At 43.3% G+C, this 10,648-nt stretch overlaps 1 protein-coding gene and 1 pseudogene across 1 annotated transcript; one reads left to right on the forward strand and one right to left on the reverse strand.

Moving 5' to 3' along the window:
- Nucleotides 1-5,106: 5,106 nt before the first annotated feature.
- Nucleotides 5,107-5,668, forward strand: LOC102876706 (NEDD8-like). The gene has a single exon (XM_006886498.1). The coding sequence runs from the start codon at nt 5,175-5,177 to the stop codon at nt 5,418-5,420; it is 246 nt and encodes an 81-aa protein (XP_006886560.1). The 5' UTR covers nt 5,107-5,174; the 3' UTR covers nt 5,421-5,668.
- Nucleotides 5,669-7,082: 1,414 nt separating this feature from the next.
- Nucleotides 7,083-7,704, reverse strand: LOC102862934 (annotated as a pseudogene).
- Nucleotides 7,705-10,648: the final 2,944 nt, after the last annotated feature.

The following is a 10,648-nucleotide window of genomic DNA, read 5'->3' on the forward strand; positions in this document are numbered from 1 at the left end:
GCATAGCAGAAGCCAATCCTTAACAGACCAGGAAACATTTACTGAAGGGGTGGGTCAGAGTGCTGCCTGGAAGTTAATACATTCAGCTTCCACTAAGGGCTTTTAGCCCTATATGCCAAAACTGGGTTCCTCTAACCACAGTGAGTGATATCAAAGGCTCCAGAAGCATATTTGCCCAAGTTGTTGCCAGAGCAAATCAGCATCGTCTTCTAAACATCTTAAGACCTGGTGCCAGGAAGTGGAACCGTCTGTTGGCACTTTTGTGGTTGGAGTGGTTACTTCACCCCTCTGGAGGCAGAGAAAGTGACCCACTTCACATGGGAACCCACCATCCTGCTGCATGGAGGGCCTCCACAGTCACACTTCACCTGAATTGGAGCAATAAGTGCATATCATGAAGGATAAAGTAGGTCTCTTTTTTTCACCCCCCAGATAATAAACTAAATGACTGGTCATAAATCCAAAGATGACCTCTCCAGGACAACAAACAGCACACTCTGCCAAGAAAAAGATCTAATTGCTGTTCTTACCATCCAAAGGAAAGCCATGAGTGTGATCCTAAAAGAAAGGAAAGATTTAACCATTTGGTACTCACTAAACACCTGTCCTTCCAATCTTAACTATGTCCTACCCTTTTTTATTCTGCCAACATCTTTCCAAAATGGACTCACAGCTTTGATACAGTCCACCACCAAAGTTGGGCCTTTTCTCAAGCACTAAAGACATGCTTTAGAACATAAAGACTCTAACAGGAATTTCTTGAACAGCCATAGGAGACATATGCAAGTGTACTCAAGTGTTTGTGGCTAAGTGATAGCATTAATAAAATGGGAAATAAAGTTTTTCTAAGAAAAACTAAAAAGAGAGCGATAAAGCAGTTTTTCTCTCAAAAGTAGAATGTTTGGTTGTGCTAGAGTATGAAAGATGGTAAAAATTAAACTTAAGCAGGGAAGGGCTGGGCGGAGAGAGAAGTGCGGCAATGAATGAATGGAAATCCAAAATCTCTGTAAATGTTCATTAAAATTATTTTAAAAAATTAAACTTAAGGATATATAGCAAGTTGTAGAAAGTGCAGGGGGAAAAACGGAACTTTCGAGGGAGAACAGTAAAATAATGGATAGACAAGAAATATGGCATTGAAATAGGTAAAGGAAGGTAATTCTGAAAAGAAGTGGCACTAAGACATTATGAGAAATGCAGCTGACAACTTGGTACAGGACATGCATGAGGGAATGAAGGGGAAGAGGAAGGGTGGGAGAAATCTGTATAAATGGGTAAATGAAAAGCAGATTAAAGTGCTATTTCCCTGGTCTGTTCCTCTGCCTGTTTCTCACTCTGCAGACCAAGGAATGCCGCCCAGGAGAGCCCTTAATAAAGCTTCTGTAGTTTCCTTTCTTTCTCTGGTCCCTTCCTTGAGTCCTTGGCCTTACATCTAGTGCGAAGACATAACATCCTGGTGTCGAAACCCAGGAGAGGAGTTGAAGTGTGTTGCTCCCCATCCCTGCCCGCTTTTGGGATAAGTGTGGCACCCCTCACTCTCTCTTGAACCTACCAGCTCGCACAGGTGTCAAGACATCTGAATGGTAAAGTAACAGAAACGGTCCCTTTTCTCTCCTCTTCTCCTGTTTTGTGTGTATGCTTGCTGACTGAGTGCTTTGAATGCTTGTGAAGAGGCTCCGTGGCTGATGCTATTTTGAAGCCATGGAGTTTGATTGGGTCCCCACCTGTGTTTCCAAGGTGTTGTCATACAGCTTAGTTGCAATTTGGGGGATCCTCTAGGGACCCCAACTGGGCCTGGGTTTGATTCAGATAAGCCTATTGCTTAGACACACTTTTACCCCACAAGGGGCATGGTGAGAGGGACGCCTGCATGGACTGAGGGGACAGACCCTCTGTTGTCTATTTCCCTCCATTTGGTGTTTGTATCTGGTCATCAGTACTGTCCTCTTTGCCTAAACTCATTCTTCCTGTCCACTGCTACCTCTATTCTGGAAGAGTCCTTGCTGGGAGTTATCTGGCACATCTTCCCATTGAGAACTCTGCCCCTATTCTCCTGACTTCTGCCTCTCCCTATTCTCCTGACTTCTGCCTCTGCACTCTCAGATTCCTTTTCTGACTCAGAAGACTGTTCTCCTTCAGAAAGGCCCATTTGCTCATAAAATTTCCAGACACTGTTCAGAACAGTTCCCAGGCATTTTGCCTCTAGACATTTTGAACTCCCTTGGGATTCACGTCTGTCCACACTGGACTCTTGTCTGCACATATATCTGTCCAATATTTCCAAAAACCGCAGGCCTGCATCAGGAGCCCACCCAAGCACCGGGCGCTTCCAGGCTATTGATTGTGATTGGGGACGCCACGTAATCTCTCAGCCTTTCCCATAATCTGAGGCTTCCAACTTTCAGAGGACGCTCTGAAATCTCGGCTGCCCTCACCTACAGACCTGAACACCATAGGTAGTTAAATGTCTTTCAAATTTGGTCTGGCTGAGGACCTACCCCCCAATAGACTAATCTGTTACTGTAACCAAGCACTGCTACAATACCAACTAGATAACAATTCTCAATAGCCTGAAAATGGGACTTTTCATATTAATAACCTTCGAAATCTTGACAATTTCTGCCAATGGACTCAAGGATCATCAGAAACCCCATCTAAGCTTTCTTTCCATTTCCCTCCCATCTATCTCTGAAAAATCTGCCAACCTGTGCAGGTTCTTTTAGCCCACGGTAAAGTAAATTTTAGTATTTGCTTTTATTTCTTTACTTTGAAAAGCATAATTCTTCCATGATTTAAAAAGTGTAGTTATGTGTGTGTAACTTTACCAAGTGAAACCAAGCCATACTGGCTTTGAGCCAATTAAGAGTATTGCAGTTTTTTAAATGTAGCATTTCGGGGTAGTGAATACATGTGAAATGACTTAGTATATCTAGTCTACTGAACAAAAACCACTTTGAAAATAAAAGTTGTAAGTTTTAGCATAGTATGAGATTCAAGAATGTTTTTAAATTTTTACATTACATCAATTGTCATAGATTTATTAAGATGGGGAAAAGACTGATTTCCCACACAAAATGTTACATGGGTGATATGCTGGCCTCTTTCATATACCAGCCTAAAACTGCAGCCAAACTAAAAATAAAACAACACCTTCCTTTTCCAACCCTAACCCACAGATAAAACATCATCTCTCCTTTTCCTGACTCCACTGAGTAAATGATCCCACTTAGCCTCCCAACTAAACATCACAGATAAAGAAAGATCAAACTCCTATGCTCCTCCCTTCTCTCCTTCCAACCGCTCCCTACTCCATTCCAGCATATTACCCTCTATCCAAACTCAACCAATTTCTACAAAGTATAAATCCTATCCAACACCCTTCTTTCTTTTACTAAACAGGTTTAAGAATTTTATTTCCTTTTTCCATTAAGCATTTTGTATCCACTTTAAATTTTTCAGACAGTTCAGAACTAAAAATATTTTCAAATTTATCTCTTCCTTTTTATTTTAAGATTAATATAGTACTAGTTTAAAGCACATACATCTGTATATTTTAAAATTAACAACTGAAAAATGTTTAGGCACATTTTCCAAAAATCCGACAACCTATCAAAGAGTTTAGGTACCTAACCCAGACCTATGATATCACCTGGCATGACCTTTTTGCTGTACTTTCCTCTACACCGATGCCAGACAAAAAAGAGCATGTTCTCACTGCCACTCAGCAGCATGCAGACCAAATACATTCAACAGACAGCTCCATTCCAGTTGGCCCAAAAGCCATTCCCAGGCAAGAGCCAAATTGGACATATCAAATTAATACAATGGCAGGAAGAGATGGTCAAGCCAGTCATGATCATATGATTCAGTGTTTGTTAGCCAGCCTACATGTCATCTCCCATAAAGCAGTCAATTTTGATAAGCTCAGAAATCTCAAGCTTACCCAAGCTAAAGATGAGGACCCAAATGCTTTCCTTAACAGTCTCACTGAAGCCCTGACTCTGTATACCCCATTAGACCCGACCTCCTTAGCAGGGGCCACTGTCCTATCCACTCATTTTATCACTCAATCAACCCCTAATATAAAAAATAAACTAAAAAGCTGATGACCGCTCCCAAACACCCACTTGAGACCTGGTAACATGGCTTTTAAAGTTTTAATGCCCTAGAAGAACATGCAGAGGCTGATAAAGAGACTCATGCCCTCCAGAAAGTGAATCTGCAGACCCAAGCCCTGGTAGCTGCCCTACAGGCAGCGACAGTGGCAGTGGTGAGTAGTCAGAAACCACCTCCTCATTCTATGAGCTGGTTACCTCCTGGTGCATGCTTCAGGTATGGCAAAGGTGGTCATTGGGCTAACTGCTGCCCTGACCCTCGCCCTCCAACATGGCCCAATCAGTGGGACACCGGGCCACTGGAAAGCCAACTGCCCTTTGGTGCCTAGCAGCCACAGGGTATCACCTCCACCAAACCTGGCCCCTATCCTGGCTAACCTCTTAGGCCTGGCTGCTGAAGACTGAAGATGCCCAGGTTCGATAACCCCTATCACCACTGCAGAGGCCAGGATAACTCCTCAAGTAGCAAGTAAGCCAGTTTCCTTTCTTTTTGACATTGGGGCTACCTTTTCAGTACTCCCTTCTCAGGTCCTGTTTTCCCTTTCCAGATCTCAGTAACGGGGATTGATGGCTTCCCTTCTGAGCCTTTAAGCACTCAACCCCTCCTCATCACCTTCAACAAACAAGTCCCATTCCTTTCTAACTATTCCTGCATGTCCAATTCTGTTCCTAGGTAGAGTTCTCCTATCTAAACTTGGAGCTGTGTTCATTGGGAGCCAAGCAAACCAAGTTTGCCTGACCAGCCTTTAGTTGTATCCCTTTTAGAGCTCCTTTCCTCTGAACTCTTTTCTACACTATCTCTATTACCACACATTGTCAACCCGTTGTATGGGATCTTTCCACTCCATCTGTAGCCTCCCACCATCTACCTGTTCTTGTTCCTCTGAAAGATCCCTCCTCTTTTCCTGCTAGACCCCAATTCCCTTTCTCCGCACGACACTGCAAAAGTTAAAAACACCTTTTTTTTCTTTCCCACAGGCTAAAGGCTGGGGAGTGCAGCAGCGACCGCAGCAATACAGGCGGGAGTTTATCGGTGTGCAGGCCTAAACTGGGAAGAAGATGCTAATTAAAGTGAAGACCCTGACTGGAAAGGAGATTGAAATTGACATTGAACCCACAGACAAGGTGGAGCGAATCAAGGAGCGTGTGGAGGAAAAAGAGGGAATCCCCCCACAGCAACAACGACTCATCTACAGTGGCAAACAGATGAATGATGAGAAGACAGCAGCTGATTACAAGATCCTAGGTGGTTCAGTCCTCCACCTTGTACTGGCTTTGAGAGGAGGAGGTGGCCGCAGGCAGTGATGGATCCTCCCTCCATTTTACTTTACTCTGTCAATTATAATGAGGCATCATATAGCCTCTCCTCTGGGAGCCCAGAGCCACTGCCCCCTCCCCTGGATGCCCAGTCTTGTGTGTCTACTGGTGGGAGACTAAGAGGACCCCAGGATGCAATGTGTCTGGCCCAAAAGGCTCTTGCTAACTGATGGGTTTTAGTTGCTGTCCTGTGTGCTCCCCTCCAATGGCTATGTCCCTGGTTGTCAATAAAGTATTTCCTGATCTCAAAAAAAAAAAAAGTTAAAAACCCATTATTACTTGCCTGCTTTCCAATAAGCTTCTTATCCCCTAGTGTTCCTTGCACTACATTAATGATCTTTTATTGTCAACTTTCACGAACTAATACCGCTCAACTGCTTAACTTCTTGGCCACCAAGGGATACAGGGTATCCTCCTCCAAGGCCCAATTGTCTCTCCCCACAGTCATGTATCTTAGTTTTCAAACTGACCCCCATCACTAAAAGTCAATGAAAGCCTCCAGCCACCTAAAGCTGCTGACCAAATCCTCTTTTCTCAGATTTATTAGCTTCCTTAGACACTGGATCCCCAACTTTTCCTTACTATCAAAACTCCTTTATGATGTGGTACAAGCCACCCTACAAGGACCCTAGATTCACCTCAGATAGTTACAAAGCTTTCCTCAAGCTCCAGCATCTCCTCTTACAGTCCTCACCCCTTTCATACTTCTCTAAGCAGCTCAATGTCACCACCCAAGGATGGCAACTCTGCTTGCGATCCCTAGCAGCAGCAGCTCTCCTCATTAAAGAGGTGATTAAACTCACTCTGAGAAGACCTGCTTTCCCAAAACCTGCTTTCTCACCACTTCCTATCTTTACTTCCCCCTGGGCAAATACAGAAGCTCCATCTACTCTTTTCTTGAGAACTCTGATAGTAACCTCTCAATCACTGTCCCTCAACCTAGCTGCCCTACTTCCAGTAGACACCTAGACTTATGACCATGGCTGCCCTGAAGTCCTTGAAGACATGGGCTCTTCTTCCCTCCCTATCTAACCAACCTATCCCTCAACTTATTATGACCATGGCTTCCCTGAAGTCCTTCAAGACATGGCTCTACTTTCCTCCTTATCTGACCAACCCATCCCTAAGCCAGACCATAATGTTTGTTAATAGTAGCTCTTGTATAACCTCTGAGGGTTACCATTTGGCATCATGATAGATGGAGAAAATATTGAACTTGTCAATGGTTTCATGTTATCTGAATCCACCACCAACATCTGTGGTAACAGCAGTCAAGAAATAAAAAGATGCATGGTTCAAATCCACCAGATGCTCTGCCGGGGAAGGAGGGACAATCTCCTCCTGTACCAGTCAGATCTGATTTGACGGTACACTCACACAAAAATTAAAAAAAAAAAAAAGAAATAAAAAGATGCATTGCATTAGGAAAATCTGCTGCCAAGGATCTCTTTGGGATTGCAGCTTCTTGCCACCAGGCAACCAGAGCTCCACCACGGATCTCTTTAAAGTGCTAAAGAATGAGGATGTCAGTTTAAAGACCAAGGTGAGTCTGATGCAAAGTCACAATCTTTTTCAGTTGCTTCCCGTCCATCTGAATTTATTTTTTTAGAATAAACACCTTTAATACATGTGCTAAAATGGGAGGGAGATTTATTTGCCTTTCCATGCCTTGATTTTCCTCAGGCAGAATTCCAGCTCCTTGCCCTCTAGCACATAACCATCTGCGCGGCCACACTGGCCTGGCCGGGAAGCAATACATGCAAGAAGCTTGCCCTGTTGGAACTGCTCCTCTAGAGGACTGCTGATTTTTGCATTCTTTTTCCTTTCATCGTATTTTTTCTGAATTTTCTTTGATCGCTTTTTGTTCAAAATCTCTTCCTCCTCAGGAGTCAGTTTAGCCCCTCTCTTGCGACCCAGGGGTAGCGTATAGTGGGACTAGTATCACTGGCAGTACGGTGTACTGTCAATGAGCACAATGCAGTTCTTCACTAGGGTCTTGGTTCGGACCAGTTCATTATTGGAGGCGTTATAGACAACATCAATTATCCTTGTTTTGTGAGTACAACATTCAGAGCCCCTGGAGAAGTTCCCCACATCCAGTCTTAGGGCAGGGTACTTCTTGTGGCCTCCTCTCACACGAACTGTGTGTATACGGTGGGGGCCAATCTTAGTGTTGGCAGCCGGGCGTCCCAGCTTCCACTTCTTGTGGTAGGGCTTTCTGTTGCCCCCCGGTTTTGCAGCACTTGTGCCAGTTGTCCCGGGAGATGGCCCCCCATCAAGGCCGCATCGCTCACAGAGACTCACCCCACATCTGAAATTTGGACAATGAATAAGGATGACAGAAGAAGAATCTATGCAGTTGAGCTGAATGAGATGTTGAAGAGTACTGACTATTCCATGAACCAAAAAACCCCAAACAAATCTGTCTTGGAAGAAGTACAACCAAGGTGCTCCTTAGAGGCAACGTTGGCAAAACCTTTCTCTCACACCCTTTGGGCATGTTGTCAAGAAGGTCCAGTCCCTGGGAAAAGATATCATGATGGGAAAAGCGAAGGGTCAGAGTAAAAAAGGAAGGCCCTCAACAAGATAGATTGACACAATGACTATAAAAATAGGCTTGACAAAGAGATGGAAGCAACCTAAGTGCCCATTAACAAGTGAATGGATAGAAAAACAATGGAATACTACACAGAATTGAAAAACAATGAGATAGTAAAATATTACATAACATGGAGAAGCCTTGAGGACAGTATGCTAAGTAAAATATCTCAGTCACAAAAGGACAATTACTGCATAGCACCACTGTTAAAAAATAGGATAGACAATGAGGGGTTGAGAAGGAAATGGGGAAAGAGATAATGAACAGTGCATTAGATGAGGGGAAGAACTGTCCAAAAGTAATATATGACTATTTAGTATATGTATAAGAACAATCTGGAACAAAGGGTGCACTATGGGGTGGGCTGGGGAGGGGGAGGGAAAGGGCAGAAATGTGCAACAATGAATAAGTAAAAGAAAAAATAACAGGCTTGAGCATGGCAAAAGTCACAGGGGTAGTGCAGGATAGGGCAAGTTTCAGATATGTTGTTCATAGAATAGCTATGAGTTGTAGTTCACTTGATGCCACCTAACAACAACAACATTGTTCTAACGGAGATTTCTTTGAATACTAAGAGTTGAAAAAAACGGATTAAAAAAGTAAAAAAAAAAAAGTGAACTTTATTTGCCTTGGTTTGTAATACTACAAATAATGAGCTTAGGGAGGCGGAAAAAAATGCAATGTTTTGCATAGTCTTTAGATGACATAAAGCCAAGTGAATTGAGCTCAATTTCTTCCACTGGTATGATTGTCTTTAACTGTTTTTGTTCCTTCCCTTGATTCCTCAGAAGTCATCAGATGAACCAAAGCTCTGGAAACAGACTGACAGCAGCAAAAGCTTGTGGTTATGAACTACTGAAATAACAGATAAAGAAGGTGGTCCACCACAAGCAGATGGCTCTGGACATTAAGAACACTGCCAAGGCGAGACACGTGTTACATGATGACTGAAAGGTATGCCTGTGTAGCCGACCACCACCAGGCATTGCTGACTTATGAGGCCACACGAAGTAGCAGATAGAGGCCCTGGACGCACCTGAAGACTGGCTGCTTGTGGTCACCTGAGTTTTCCTCTAAGTGGCAGGGTGTTGCCTGGGTGTTGGTCTTTTCCTGGCTATAGAGTTGTTTTGTTGTGTTTGCCTCTAAGGCTGCTGTAGCCTATGCCCCCAGCTACAGCAATGCTACCTGTCAACCTCATTGTGGTACCTCCCCTTGAGTTCCTCAGGGACCTTGCAGAAGAGAGTGGTCCGCCAGGTTGTAAAAGCTGGTCTTAAGACCTTGAGCAGATTTTTTTTTAGGCCAAATATGGCTCCCCTCGAGGCTGCTTGCTACTAGGTCACTTCTGCTTGCTAAGTCACTGTTGTATAAGACAAGCTAAGATGGCTCTAGAGATCTGGAGCCCTGGCAAGAAACCACTTATGAAAGAAAAGTCCTTGCCTTCTTCCTGGAGACAGATTGCAGTTTGGCCTTGTTGTGCTTCCATAGGTATCACTGCTCAGGAGAATATCACCTCAGCAGGTAACCCTTAAGAAAACACTAACATTGCCATGTGCAGTTGCCAGTCTTCTTTTTTGTTCTCCTGGTATCTTGGGGCAAATTTCTAGTTACTCAACCCCATGCTTCAAAAACAATCGTGATCAGGAGCCTTGGTAATGCAATGGTTTCAAGCTCAGCTGTAACTGAAGGCAGGCAAGATGAACAAGTATAGTAGGCTAAAGCAACTTGACCCATGACCACACATAGGCTGACAGATGATATTTCCACATACATATTTTCATGGACTAAAAATATATCCATGGGTATAATAGAGCAAACAGGGCAAAGTGATGTATATTTCCTAGCCATAACCAATTTAAATTACAAGGGACAAGTTTAATTGGCATAACATTGTCTTCAATTTGCAGGAGAAAGATAGGCATCTCCTCCCATTCAATTTACTGCCTCTGAAGAGCTGCTGGAGGGTCAGCCATGAGTCAGCTCTGACTTTACCACATTTCTAAAAACGTCTATAAAAACAATGATTTACATTCTACCTTGTTGAGTAGTGACTGAAGTCTTAAAATCTTTTAAGGAACCATTTAAGGTTCCTGTTTGGAGCAAAGAAGAATGAAGAAAATCAAGAACACAAAAACAATTGGTCCAAAGGACTATGTAACCTCAGCCACCACAACCCCAAGATCAGAAGAATCAGATGTTGCCTGGCTTCCACTGCTGAGAAGAAACTGAGGAGCTCCTGAAAGGGATAGCAATAGAGGGTCCTGGAGAGAGTGGGAGAAAAGTACAGGACAGAATTCAAAATCATAAAAAAGACCAGGCAAGAATTTTACTTTTCTAAGAGGGTAGTGTTCTGGGGGAAGGCTTAGGAGGGGAGAAATGTGCAACAATGAATGAATGGAAATCCAAAGCCTCGGTAAACTTTTACTGAAATTAATAATAAATTTAAATGTAAAAAAAATTAAGGATGGCAATGGATTTATAACTGCTTATGCTAATAGCACTATATCATGGCCTGGAGGAGGAATAGTGGAACTGTATCCACATTTACAATATTCTTCTTACCAAAACCATTTATGGAAAATAGGAACTGCATTGGAACATGTATCTCTGGATTGGAAAT

Source organism: Elephantulus edwardii, unplaced genomic scaffold (genome assembly GCF_000299155.1).
Source record: "Elephantulus edwardii isolate Elephantulus edwardi_28Jun2011 unplaced genomic scaffold, EleEdw1.0 scaffold00049, whole genome shotgun sequence".
Taxonomy (NCBI): Eukaryota; Metazoa; Chordata; class Mammalia; order Macroscelidea; family Macroscelididae; genus Elephantulus; species Elephantulus edwardii.